A 14172-nucleotide genomic window follows, 5' to 3' on the forward strand; every position below is an offset into this window, starting at 1 on the left:
AACCACCAAAACTAAATCAATCAATTCTGCTATAACACAGATCCCTGGTCTGATAAATGGAATGGGCAGTCTATTATGGTAACAGTTTTATTGTCTGTATAATCACAGCAAATTCAAATGATACATGCTAATTTATAAGATACCAGCTAGATGTTAAGGTGTCCACAAATATTTCTTTTCATTCTTGAGACTCTTCTTGTTAAAAAAAAAAGAAAAAGTAGTACTAGGAAATGTAGGGAGGGAAATTACCAAATGAGATTTTCCTCTAAAGCAGTCCTCCTCCCATGTATTATGCTAGGTAGGTACCACACCACAAAGAAATAAGAAATTTATTTTTTGCCCCTTTGGTCGATATTCAGAATACCCTAGTTCTTCTACCTTAAGGAAATGAGAGATGTGACAAAGAGAAATATTTTATGCAAAAATTAAGTCTTCTTTTCTTTGTCTCAGTTCAAGAATTCTGTTTGGCTAAAATGAACATGTAATTATAGAACTGCAGAACACACAAATTCATTCCAACGAGCACAGGTCAGTAAATAACCAAATTTTGGTAAATTGTGATTTTTGGCTTTTTAAAAAAAGTTATTCTCATTTGAGGAGTAAAGAAGAAAGACACTTTGGGCCCTGAAGAGGAACCATGTGAGAATTCAGGCAGTAACTGATCATTTTCTGGTTTCTTTAATACAGACTTTCAATTATCTTACTATTCTATATCAATTCTGTATTTAATACTCTTTCCTTTTGACTAAGCTCTAGAAAGGAAACATGTGGCAGCAAGGATAAAAGAGAGAGTGAACACCTTAGTCCTGGATAAGGCACTAAGGGATGGTGGCAACAGCAGGAACACAGATAAGGGATGGTAAATCTCTGAACCCAAGACATCAAATAAGTTTAAGGATCAACAGGGTCAGAGTTCCATATCCTTTTAATGTTTTAAGAATATTGCCCTAGATCAAAAAGGGAAGTCAGCTCCCTTCTCCTGCCCTAAATCAGTTCTAAGGTAAAGTCAAGTCCAGGGGAAGCTGAGGTACTATGAGAAACTGATTACTACAACAGAGGGACTTGCAAGCAGATGCAAGGAATGGAAGCTTGGAGGACTGTCCATCAAGGAGAGAAGGGTCCGCTGGCTTCTCTCTCCCAGTTTAAGAGAGCAGAAGTGAAGTTTCATATGTTGGCTTTCTTAACTGTCTCTCTGACCAAATTCTTCTCTAGAATCTTCCCTTCTCTCCTTGATGGACATTCATCCAAGCTTCCATTCCTTGTATCTGCTTGCAAGTCTCTCTGTTGTAGTAATCGGTTTCTCATAGTACTCAGAAGGACCAATGAACTAAGATGAATCTTTCATACTGCTATACTGGAAGTCAATGACTCTCTTTCTTTCCTTGAACAAAAAAAAAATAGCCAGTTCAACTATGGCTGGGGCAACACTCAATAAAAAGGTTTTCTATAAGTATAAAATCTATGGATTGCCCAGAATTAATACTACTCACTTTGTAATCATCTCTGTTAGAATTTAGTATCTTCAGCTGAAGTTGAGAATGGAGACTAAGTAAAACTTCAGAAAAGAATGTGAACTTGGAGCTAAAGGCTGGGGAGCAAATCCTGGTTGTATGACTTTAAGCAAGTAATTTAACTTATCTGGGCCTCAGTTTCTTAAATGCAAAATATGGAGATGAAAGTAGATGGTTGTACTGGCCTCTTCTAACTCTACATTTATGATTCCCTGACTACTCTTTAATCAGTTTTTTAACAAATATGGAAAGGAGGCAAATCTTAAGTCTAAAGGGACTTTGGGTGATGAATCTTTCATGGATCTCTGTTTTGTCTCCGTCATTAGCTTTCCCTCACTTAGATTTACCTGACCATGAATTCAGAATTATTGTAATTACTGTTGTTAAAAATCAGTTTTCCCATCAGGATTTTCAATTCAGTATATGGTACAAGTAAGTGATACTCACAATTGGCATTCATCTCCTTTGATTCCTTTGGTGGTACAGAAACACTTGCCTGTATTTGTATTACACAGGGAAGCATGACCATTACACTTGCAAGCTGTAAAAATTTTAAAAAAATTCAGCTTATACTTGTTTAATAATAAATTAGTCTTCATTTTGCCAAAAGAACCATTTTAATTAGAAAATAGAAAAGAAGAAAAGGGATAGCAAGTGGATAGTTAAAAGTTTTCAATCAATATATTTAGCACAAATGTCAAGGTTTCCGATTATAACAAAGATGAAGGTACTGAAATATGTTAAGTTGAGAGCTTGAAGACTGACTCCAGCCAGCCATACTCAGGAAGTACTACCAACTTCTACCATCTTTTCAACAAACACAGTTACTTTTGCAAGCTCCCAACTCTTACTATTCCTTTAGGATTTTTTCAGTTCCTTCATTTATTGATCTCCTACTGGTTTTTCTTATTGTAATCTTTTAAAATATTACAATAAATGCAAATATTTCACCACACAAAGAACAGAAAAATAGACTTGGATATTAAACCATGAACTTCTATTAAGTTGTTTTTTTAAAGAATGATTAAATTTAATATGATAGTAACAAAACTGCCCTGACTCTCTGTGTGACTGAACTTTCTTTGCTATCTACTGTGAATATTTTTAATGTTTTACTGACCTTTTCTTTCTTTTTTTTTTTGCATTATTATCTCTACCTTTCCCTTTTACAACATTCATCTCCTCTTCCAAGTAAAAACCATTCCTTTTAACAAATTAAGTAAAACAAATTTACACACAAGTAATATCTAAAAACATTTCATTCCATACTTCAAGGCCATGGACCTCTCTGCCAAAAGGTAGTAGCAAGCAGGCTTCACTATCAGTCTCCTAGAGCAATTAGTCTCACTCATCAGTGTTCTTAATTCTTTCAAGGTTATTTCCTTTACATCACTGTAGTCACTGCATAAAAATTTCCCCTGGTTTTTCTTAGTCTGTATCAGTTCATACAAGTCCTCCTGGGTCTCTCTGAATCTATTCTCTTCACCTTCCATAAAAGTGTAACATGCAATGATACATGTATAACCCAGTGGAATTGTTTGTTAGCTCTGGGAGAGGGGAGGGAAGAGGGGTGGGGAAAATCATGATTCATGTAACCATGGAAAAATATTCTAAACAAATTTTTAAAGTGTAACATGACTCCATTTCATTCATCTTCTTGGTATCATACTCCTTCAATGACTCAATAAGGTTCAACTATTTACATTCAAAGAGAACAGAGGGCTCTGAGAGGACCTCTAATGCTGAGGGTGCATCCTGCCCATCTCCCAAGCAATGGTTTCTTTCAACACCTGCATGCTGTAGGAAGCTGCGTGGACCTGATTTTGGCAAAATAAAAATGATCAAGAAAACTATTCACTAATTTTTTTTTAACCTTAGCTTCTGTCTTAGTAAAAATTCTAAGACAGAAGGGCAAGGACTAGGCAAATGGAATTAAGTGACTTGCCTAGGGTCAGACAGCTAGGAAGTGTCTGAGGCAAGATATAAATCTAGTCCTTCCAACTCCAGGTGTGATGCTCTATTCACTGTGTCACCAAGCTGCCCTGATACTATGCACTATTAAGAAACATCTGACTGTAATTTAACTGTATTTATTCTAAAGAAAAATTTAAGATAAACTTAAAAAAATTTAATTAAAGATATATTCCCTAGTCTTTAGAACTGATATGAAAAGAATATTCAAGGCTTGCTTAGCCTTAACAAATTGGGTAATTGATTCTCTCTAGAGGATTCTAGCAGCATATTTCTAGGTCAAAGTGGATGAGAAGCAGGTTATGTGAAACTCAAGTCTGAAAAGGATATATTTAGAATTTCTGCTTTTTAACATTTTAAAAAAATCTCTTCTAGGTACTCTTTTTGTGACACTGTTATAGTGCCTTCTTACCTTTCTAATCAATTAATTTCAGTCTCTATCACCTGATCATTCATGTTCTGCATTATGTATAATAACTAGCATTTCTAGTGTGGTTTACAAAGTACTTTACAAATATTTTCTCTTTTAATCATCATAATTCTGAGAGAGTAGGTGCTATTATCACCATTTTACAGCTGAGGAAACCGAGGCAAACAGAAGTTAAGTGACTTGTCCAGGGTCACACAGCTAAAAAGGATGTGAGGCTGGATTTGAACTCCAGACTTCCTAATTCCAGTTCCAGTGATCTGTGCACGGTGGTACCAGCAGTTGCCTTACATGATGCTGCACTCCAGAGATCTGTTCTGGGTTCTCTTCTTATTACTACTCTAGCTATATTCTCTCTCTCACTGACCTAATCAACTTTCATGCATTCAATGATTCTGTCTATTCAGATGACTCTCAGATCCAAATATCTAGTCCTCAACTTTCTCCTGAGCTTTAGCCCCATATTTCCAACAAATGCTTAATATCTTGATCAGGATGTCCTATAAACATCTAAAATTCATTATGTCCAAAACAGAACATACTATCTTTTCCCCTAAACCAATCTTTCTTCTTAACTTCCTCATTTTTAGTGAAGGAATCAATAATTTTTCAGTCACCCAGTTTCCCAGCCTAGAAGTCAGCCTTGGCTTTTTTTTCTCTCTCACTCCTTTAATCAGCTGCCAAGTGTGTGTGTTGAATTGATTCATGCCACTGAAACATCTCTTCTGTCCATTCATTCTTCTGGCTATACTCATACCTAGGCGAATGCAATAACAATCTAGTTGATCTCTCTATATTTAGGGTCTCCTTACCTTCCATCTAAGAACCAATACTGTGTATTAGTTCCAAGGCAGAAGACCTAGGCAATGAGAATTAAATGACCTGCCCAGGATCACAAAGCTAGGAAGTTTGAGGCCACATTTGAACCCAGGACTTCTCATCTCTAGATCTGGCTCTCAATCCACTAAACTACCTAGCTGCCTCTGGGTCTCCTTTTTCCAATCTAAATGCTGCCCAACTGTCAAACTAATATTTCTAAATTGGCACCTTATTTTTAAGAAGCTTTACTGGCTCCCTGTTACTTCTCTGATAAAATATTAATGATGCATCTACCCTCATTACACTTATTTTTTCATTATTCTAAAATCCAGTCAAACTGGATGACTGTGCTCTCTATCTATGACATTCTGTCTTCAGCCTCTATGATTTTTCATTGTTTATCTCCCAGATCTAGAATGTTCTCCTTCCTCACCTCCATTTCTTGGCACCACTAGGTCCTTCTTCAAGATCTCACAAGAGAGCTTTCCTGAATCTCCCAGTTGTTACTGTCACCACCTTTCCAAAATTCTTGGAATTAATTTTGTATATATGTGATTTTAAATTCAATTATCTATAAATATATCTAGTGGATGGTAAGATCTGTGAGGGCAAGAAATGATTTTCCCCCCTAGTATCTCCAGTGTACTTAATAGTGCTTACTAATTGATTTCCTGACTCCCTGTAGTTATGAGCAAGCACTCTAGCTACTGAAATTGCTTTGTGTGTGTGTTGAATTGATTTATATACATGTTGTATCCTTGCTCCCAAGCTAAAAAGAATGTAAGGTTTCTGAAGTAAAGCAGTTTTCTGTCTTTGTGTACCCAACATCATGTAGTGAGCTTTATACACAGTAGGCACTTAAGAAAAATCTGTTTAATCATTGGCTTTATTTGGAGGAGCTGTTGGTTAAGACATAACTCTCATGTATTCCAACTCCAATGTCAAGTGAAAGCCTCAATTGATACACTTACTTTTCCTATCAACTATTTTCTTTATCTGGAATGCCCTATCATCTTTTCTCTCTGTCTAAATCCTATGTAGCTTCTTAAAGTCTCTCTCACATAATATTTCCTTCTTCAAATCTTTCCTGACCAGGTCAGGCCACATCTATTTCATCTGCCTTAAATTTCCAAGTCATAGAATCATGGAACATTGGTGCTTAAAGAGAATTGCAAGGTTTTACACACAAACACACACACACACACACACACATTCAAAGGCTAAATGAACACCAAGAATAACAACTCCACTAGTTTTACACACCATTGGTATCACTATAGATGCCTAGGTGTGGTGCCATGACATGTGCCAAGGCATCTCATACTTCTCAGAATTTATGGGAAGGGGGCAACTGGATGGCTCAGTGGATTGAGAGCCCGGTCTAGAGACAGGAGGTCCTAGTTTCAGCCAATACACAGTACTGACTCCAAGATGAAAGGGCTTAAAAATAATAATAATAGATAAATTAAAAAAAAAAGAATTTATGGGACTCTTTTCTGAGCTAAAAAGTTATACTTTCTTCCAGTTTTACATTTAGGGGGCTTGAAAAGTATTTTTCTTTAGCATTCATTTTTATTACCAGTAATAGGAGAAAAAATGTTTAACATTGCAACTTAAATAGAGTTCTATTGAAACATTTCAGACTATCAGGAAAAGTAGTACAGTATTTAAATATTGGAAGATTCAGGTTTATATAAATGATGTAGTTAATATTAAAGCAAAAAGTTAATATTACTTTTCAATTTTACATGCCAACAAATGAGCTGTGAATGCTCATTCTCCTCCAAATACAAAGTTGTTATTGCTTTTATACTTTTAATCTTCATAGATGAGAAAGCTCAAGGACTTAAAAGTATACTGAAAATAGTAAATGCTTACTAAGAAATGTAGTATTCATTTACCTTATTTGCCTCAGCTTTATAATTTAATAAATGCAGTCCCGTAAATTAGGTTTGTATTTTACAAAACTGGACTTCACTTACGCTGACATGTTCCTCCATTGGTAGGATCACCATAGAAGCCCGATATACAGGTCTCACAGTGTTTGCCAGTTGTCAGGTTCTCACACTTCTCACAGATGCTTTCATTGACACATTTACTGTGTCCATTACATTGGCATGCTAGAAGGAAGAAAAGAGATTTGGGATAGTAACTATATCACAGCAAAGTGGCAATAAATCCTCAAAAATTATGAACTTCGGCTACCTAAGTCTTCCAAAGTTATAGATAATGGAAGCAGCTTGCTGAATATACTCTTTGTCAAGAGAACAAAAAAGCAAAATATAACAGCCTAGTTCATAAAAAAAAATGTATCTCAGAGAGATCCCAGAGGGAAAGATTTAAGAGAAAACATACCAAATGCAGCCTTCATTTTGGGTTGAAACACAACAATCTGAAAAGACTAGCATTAGAATATATTGTAGTATAAACACCAAGAAAAAGTGGAAATAGTTTGGGCTCTGTAAGCAGCTTACAGAGCCATGACATAGTAATGATGATTAGATAATTAAATTATCCAGACATCTGCTGGAGCTCTCTTGGCCAAAAGCAAAATAGCTATTTCTTGCTTTGCCTTCATGAGAGTTTCAACCTTTAAAAGTGAAGGGAATAATTAAAGGAGGTGCTGTTCTATATCTTATTCTCACCAAGGAAGAACTTACTGATGAAGTGGAAATGATAGTGACCCTGGGGAAGAAGTCAGTTAACAAGGATTTATGTTCTGGGGACTAGGATAAGAACAGGCATACAAGGAAAGGCAAAAATAGCCCCTGCTCGCCAGGACCTCCCAGTCTCTAAAGGAGGCAATATGCAACAGCAGGATAAAGTGGGGGTAGTCTCAGGGAAGGCACATGGAGTAAGAAGGCCTGGGAAAGGCTTCAAACAGAAAGATAGATTTCAGATGAGACTTGAAAGAAGCCAGGGAAGCCAAGAGGTAGAGAGTCCCAGGCATGGAGACAGCAAGCAGTCAGACTGTCTTATGAAAGGATTAGTAAGGAAGACAGTAGCACCACATCAAAAAGTATGGGGAGTAAGGTATAAGAAGTGGAATAGGAATAAGAATAAGAAATAGGAAGTGGAAGAGTTCTGAAGGGCTTTTCTATCTGATCCTGGAAGCAGTGGGGAAGTCACAAGGGTTGACTAAATGGGGGAAGTCAGTCCTGTGCTTCGGGAAGTTCACTTAGACAGCAGAGTGGAGGGAGGACTGGTGGGGGAGAGACTTGAGACAGGGAGATGAAGCTGCAGGCTACTGTAAGAGTTCAGGCAGAAGAGATGAGGGCCTGTGCTAGTATATGGCAATGTCACAAGAGAGGAAAGAGTATATGTGGGAGATGTTACAATGGCAGAAACAGAAAGAATTGATAACTAATTGAATGTAGTGGAGTGAGAGACTGTGAGGAATGGAGAATTATATATATTCTGTGCCCCTGGGTGACCACTCCACCTTAGCATCTATGATAGAGAAAGAAATGACTTTTGGGCATACTCTGACATTTACTCTAGAAATGTAAAGAAAAGATTTAAAAGGGTTCAGAGAAAAGACAGACAGGATCTTGGGACCTAAAATTTTATAGGTAAAGTCAATCCTGGAGAGATAGAAAACTCTCAAGAATGAAATTTGGGAAACACAAAAGAAAAACAATTCTGCTAAAAAAAGAGAATAATGTGGATGCAAACTGACACATTTCAAAAAGTCACATGCAGATGGAAGCAATGGTAAGAGATGAAGAAGGCTGGATAAAAAAAAGCATGTAGAAATAATGTCAGAAACACTAAGTATAAAACTGAACAAAGGGTTAGTAAGAAAAGTAATGATAAGAGGTTTTTTTTCCCCTTGTTTTTTTAGCTACACTGGAGAAAAATATAGAAAAGAAAGAGTAGAAAAACTACTCAGGATGAATGGGATACTTACCTACTAAGGAAAACACAGCAGAACCTCTCAACTATTTTTTTGTTTGTTTCATTTTCTTTACTTTTCAAATCAGGAAGGATAAGAAAAAATGCCCAATAGCGAGTGGATATACAACAAAAGTAAGGAGATAATAGCATCTGAGGCCTTGGGATCTATAGTTAGAAGGGACTTTAATGGCTATCTATTCAAATCCTTCATTTATAGATGAGAAATAAGGATCCAGGATTATGTGGCATGCATACAGTCATCTAAGTGGCAGGATCTGGATATGAAATCAGGTCCTCTATATCTAAATCCAATGCTCTTTCTACTGTAAAATGTTGCCTTTGATGTCACTAGTGTCAAACTACTAAATTCTAGGGCCCAGACAAAACTGGCAGATGTAACTGCTGAGTCACTGTTAATGATTGTTGAAAGTTAGTGGAGAAGGAAAGAAGTGTCTCAGGACTAAAGAAGGGCAAATGACTCAACCCTAAGAAAAAAAAAAGAATTGAGTCAGCAAACTATAGACCAGTAACTCCAATTTCAAATTTTTTGGCAAAAGTCTAATTATTAAAGGAATGAGTAATGAATAGATAGAAAAAGATGATGATGAAGCCCTGATAACAAAAGCTCAGCCTGGCTTCACCAAGAATAGTCCATGTCAGACAAACTTCATTTCCCTTTTTGACAGAATTACTAGACTAGCAGATTGGGGAATGCTGTCCCTTTAGTTTAGCTATAGCATAGCAAAGTGTTTGACAAAGTCTCTCCTGCCAGACACTGAAAACAAGGTAGAGAGATGTGGGGCTTACATGATCCTAGAATCACAGATTTAGAGGTAGAATGGATTGATAGTGATCATCTAGTCCATCTCCTGATCTGACCTGTGTGGCAAGTGAGGACAAGATAGGTCAAGTGACTGATGGCAGAGCTATGATTCAAAGTTAGATCCCTCTGATGATAGATCCAGCACTGTTTCCAATGCAGTGTGCTGCCTCTCCTTATACAGTTAGATAAGCTCAGTATGGGTGGCTGAGCCAGACTTGAAATTGGTCATTAACAGTTTGATGTCAGCTTGGAACAGTTAAGGGTAGCCAGTGCCCAGAGACCTGTACTTGGCTCCATGCTATTTATATTGTTGCTAATGACTTGGATAAAGGCAGATAGTATGCTTGCCAAATATGCAGATGGCACAAAGCTCAGGGGCTAAGAAGGAAGAAAGGGAAGATGGAGAAAACATTAGACGACAAATTCAGATACAGAGCCTGTGGTTAGAATCACCTAGGATGAAAATGAAAAGAGATAAATATACTCTGGCCTTGAAAACCCTGCCAAAACATCATAATTACAACATCTGAGAGACAGAAAGATCCTCACCTAAAAGATAACCACAAAGGAGAACCACTTTGGGGAGAAGATATATAGGGGGGATTCTTGCTCTGCTACAAGTTAGACTAGGTAGTCTTTGACAGCCTTTCTATTTTTCTGAGAACAATGAACAACATAAACAGAACTGATAAAAGGAAGTTAATCAGGTACTCCTCACACTGGTCTACAACAAAAGCCTCTGATAAAACTGAAAGCAATGGATGCATGCAAAAAACCATTTCTAAACACAGTAACATATTCTTAAACATTACATGTCATTTTTTTTTTAATCCTTACCTTCCATCTTAGAATCAATATTGTGTATTGGTTCCAAGGCAGAAGAGTGGCAAGGGTTAGGCAATGGGGGTCAAGTGACTTGCCCAGGGTCACACAGTTAGGAAGTGTCTGAATCCAGATTTGAACCCAGGACGTCCCATCTCTGGGTCTGGTTCTCAATCCACTGAGCCACCCAGCTACCCCCTGTGTCATTTTTAATATGAACCAAATTCTATTAAAGGAAGTCATTTGCATGGTTGTTGATGGGAATTTTGTTTTGTTTTGTTTTTAAGTCTTCTGGAATTCTGTTGAACTGAAAATAACTCCTACAGATTGACTATCACCTGGGATGTGGATGAAGGCAAAGGAATAAGCATTTATATAGCATCTACCAGACATTGTGCTAAGTGCCTTTTCATAATATTATTTCATTTTATTCTCACAATTATCAAGTGAGGAAGATGCTATTAATATCTCCAATTTGCAGTTGAGGAAATTGATACAGAGGTTAAGTGACTTTCCCAAGGCCATACAGAGAGTTAGTGTCTAAGGCCAGATTTCAACTCAGATTTTCCTGAATCTGTGCCAAGAGCTCTATTCACTGTACCACAGAACCCATTTTAGACTATTTTGGTGGAAATTTCACTTTAAAAAGATTCAACCTCTCTAAAAGGCCACATCAGACTTACTCATGGAATATTATATAGGGAGGGTACAAATGACTTCATCTTGCTCATGCAGAAAATAAGCAAAAGTAGGCAACAGGAAAAATTGGCACTTTTTCTTCAACAAGTCAAACTGAAAAGTGAAGTTCTTATTAGAATGTAACATCACTTTTCACTAAGGGAAACCAATCTCCCATGAAATGAATTTCTCCCAAGTTGAGTTTAACCATTCTTCTATTACCAAGGGTAGACAAACATTGCTTCTACACTTTGAACTTTAAATTAGGACAAAGAATAGTTTTATGGCCAAAATATAAAAAAGAGAATTCATCTGTTACCTGGACATTGGATGAAAGACCAGTTGTATCTGTTTTCCTCTAGACACATGCTAGAATTAAGAAGTGGTTGTGGGTAGTAACTCCCTGTGGGTGCCTGGAACGGCATCTTCACCGGCCCTTTGTAGGAGCCCTCAATGCACTTTCCCTTACCGGTGTTGCTTGGATCAGTACACCAGCCACAGCCAGGCTGCTCCAAACAGTGGCCACAAGTACAATAACCAGAACAATTTTCCGCTATAAAAACAAAATACAAGGTTACAAAAATTTTCATATATTGCATAGCAAAAAAATAGTCTTCTATAGAAGATCAGGGTTTTGAAAGGCACAACCAAATCCCTTGGAAGAAAGAAAACTACTTTTACAAATCTTCAGAGAAAAATTTTATAGCTTTTAATGTCAGAATGTCTAATTTAAAGGAAGGTAACAGACTAAATATTACATACTTTATTTTACAAAGAAGAAAAGTACAGTTCACAAAGTGGAAGTGATTTGTTCAAGATCTCAAGGGAAATCAAAAAGTGGACAACAGAAACGAGGTTTTCTAACATCAGCAGAATCTTCTCACTCTGATTCTTGTCCATTATACTTACAAAAAGACTAAATAATTGTTTTTAGAAAATTATAGGATTTTTTTTTCTTTATCTAGAAGGGACATATTAGAGATCTTCTATACCAGCTTGGTCACTTTACAAATATGGAAACTGAGGTCAGATGATAAACTAGTTTTGGCACTAACTTTATGACAAAGCCTAGTTGAGGCTAGAACCCATGCTCTCCTGATTCTGAGTCCTGTGACTCTTCAATTTTGGGGGGGGGGTCTAATTTCCTTCTGCTATAACTTCAAGCTAAGATCCCTTCCTTAGTCCTTAATGCAGGTGAACAATTAATCTTATACAAAACAAAATTGAAAAAAAAAAACCCAGATATTAGAAGAAAATGTTCCCCATGGCCTTCTCTTCTCTGGAAGTGAACACTCCAAAACGTTTTAGTTTTCCTCACAAACCTCATTTACTAGATCTACAATTCTATTTTGACCTTTTCCCATGTTCTTAATGTCACTTACAAATTGTAGTACTCAGAACTGTTGGATAAAAAGTTGGAAAATTTTATTATTTTCTCATTTCTTCTACACACTATATTATTTTTTATATCTTCCACACTCTTCTAACTTCTTCTTATCCTAGGACTCAAGGATCACCAGAACCTCCAAATCTAAATGTATCTGGTGAATCTAAATTATCTTTCATGAGCACTCTATTACTGCTTGCTTTCCTACTGTCAACCAACATATTACCTATTCAAAGAGTTCATCAATAAGGCAAATGGTCTGTTTCCTTTTCTTTTCTAATTTTTCCTGTTTTTTTTTAAACCCATACCTTCTGTCTTGGAATCATTACTAAGTATCAGTTCCAAGGCAAAAGAGTGGTAAGGGCCAGGCAATGAACCTTAAATTTCCAGGATCACCCAGCTAAAAAAGCATCTGAGGTCAAATTTGAACCCAGGACTTCCCAACTCCAGGCCTGGCTCTCTATCCACTGTGCCACCTAGTTGGCTTTTAGTCTACTTTATTTTTTAAAAAACACCAACTAGCAAAAAATTGGAAAATAAGGGGATGACTTTCAACTGGGGAATGGCTGAATAAATTGTAGTATATGTTAGTGATGGAATACTATTGTGCTCAAAGGAATAATAAAGTGGAGGAATTCCATGGGGACTGGAACAACCTCCAGGAATTGATGCAGAGTGAGAGGAGCAGAACCAAGAGAACATTGTACAAGAGAACATTGTACACAGAGACTGATACACTGTGGTACAATCAAAATTAATGGACTTCTCTATTAGCAGCAATGCAATGATCCAGGACAATTCTGAGGGACTTAAGAGAAAGAACCCTATCCGCATTCAGAGAAAGAACTGTGGGAGTAGAAACGCAGAAGAAAAACAACTGCTTGACTACATGGGTCGAGGGGATATGATTGGGGATACAGACTCTAAATGATCATCCCAGTGCAAACATCGACAACATGGAAATAGGTTCTGATCAAGGACACATGTAAAACCCAGTGGAATTGCATGTCAGCTATGGGAAGAGGTGGGGGAGAGGGGAGGGAAAGAATATGAATCTTTTAACCAAGGAATGATGTTCTAAATTGACTAATTAAATAAAATTAAAAAAAAAATGAACACCAACGAGTGGATCCTAACCAGACTGTGAGGTCAAAAAAATGCTAAGGGTAACATATTTCTGTCAGATGACTATGGGGTGGATAGCAATTTCTTGTTATCAGAGATCATGGAAACCCTGCCTATTCATGAGTCCCTAAAATAATCACACATCTGACAATAGCTCTTTACTGAACTCTGCAAAGATATTACATTCCAATGGTTGTCCTCACTGATGTGAACATACATATAACTTACATATACATGCCTCCCTCTCCCTCCCCCCATGCCAATATAAACAAGTTCTAAGGTAAGAGTTCATTTACGAAACTAAGAGATTACTTACGGGGACAACTGCTCATGGTGTACCACTCCATACACTGGCCAAAGGGAAAAGAAGCCACATAAGCATTCGAATCCACACACTGCTTCATGTTACTACACCACATGCACTCTGAGCTCCCACTGGTACACTCTCCACACATTGTCCTCAAGGCACAGGGAGTCCGACACTGTTTGGCACTGTGGTTGGCTAGATGTGGAAAATAAACAAAGAAATAAAATAGAGAAAATACATCAAACCTAAATTTGAAGCCTTCTAGCACCTAAATGTCCAGCTAATTCCTAGCCATGTATTTCAATCCCAATTTGCTATGGTTAAAAAGTTCTGAGGAGTAGGAAATGGATCAAAAGGAGGCCAAATGGAGATGAGAGAGGAAAAAGAACAGGAAAAGGATAGTGG

The 14172-nt window shown here is 37.1% G+C and overlaps 1 protein-coding gene across 6 annotated transcripts in view; it reads right to left on the reverse strand.

Moving 5' to 3' along the window:
* The window catches only part of ATRN (attractin), a 230099-nt gene that overhangs the window by 107368 nt on the left and 108559 nt on the right, over positions 1 to 14172 (reverse strand). For all 6 annotated transcript variants that reach the window (XR_008912798.1, XM_056802271.1, XM_056802270.1 and 3 more), the window contains exons 17-20: positions 13777 to 13962; positions 11268 to 11501; positions 6711 to 6848; positions 1959 to 2052 (exon numbers count right to left, since the gene is read on the reverse strand). Coding sequence is in view for 5 of the 6 variants with exons in the window: in XM_056802271.1 (XP_056658249.1) it covers positions 1959 to 2052; positions 6711 to 6848; positions 11268 to 11501; positions 13777 to 13962 (652 nt within the window). In the remaining variant the exon portion in view is untranslated. The remainder of the gene's footprint in view (positions 1 to 1958; positions 2053 to 6710; positions 6849 to 11267; positions 11502 to 13776; positions 13963 to 14172) is intronic.

Source organism: Monodelphis domestica, chromosome 6 (assembly GCF_027887165.1).
Source record: "Monodelphis domestica isolate mMonDom1 chromosome 6, mMonDom1.pri, whole genome shotgun sequence".
NCBI classification, from domain to species: domain Eukaryota; kingdom Metazoa; phylum Chordata; class Mammalia; order Didelphimorphia; family Didelphidae; genus Monodelphis; species Monodelphis domestica.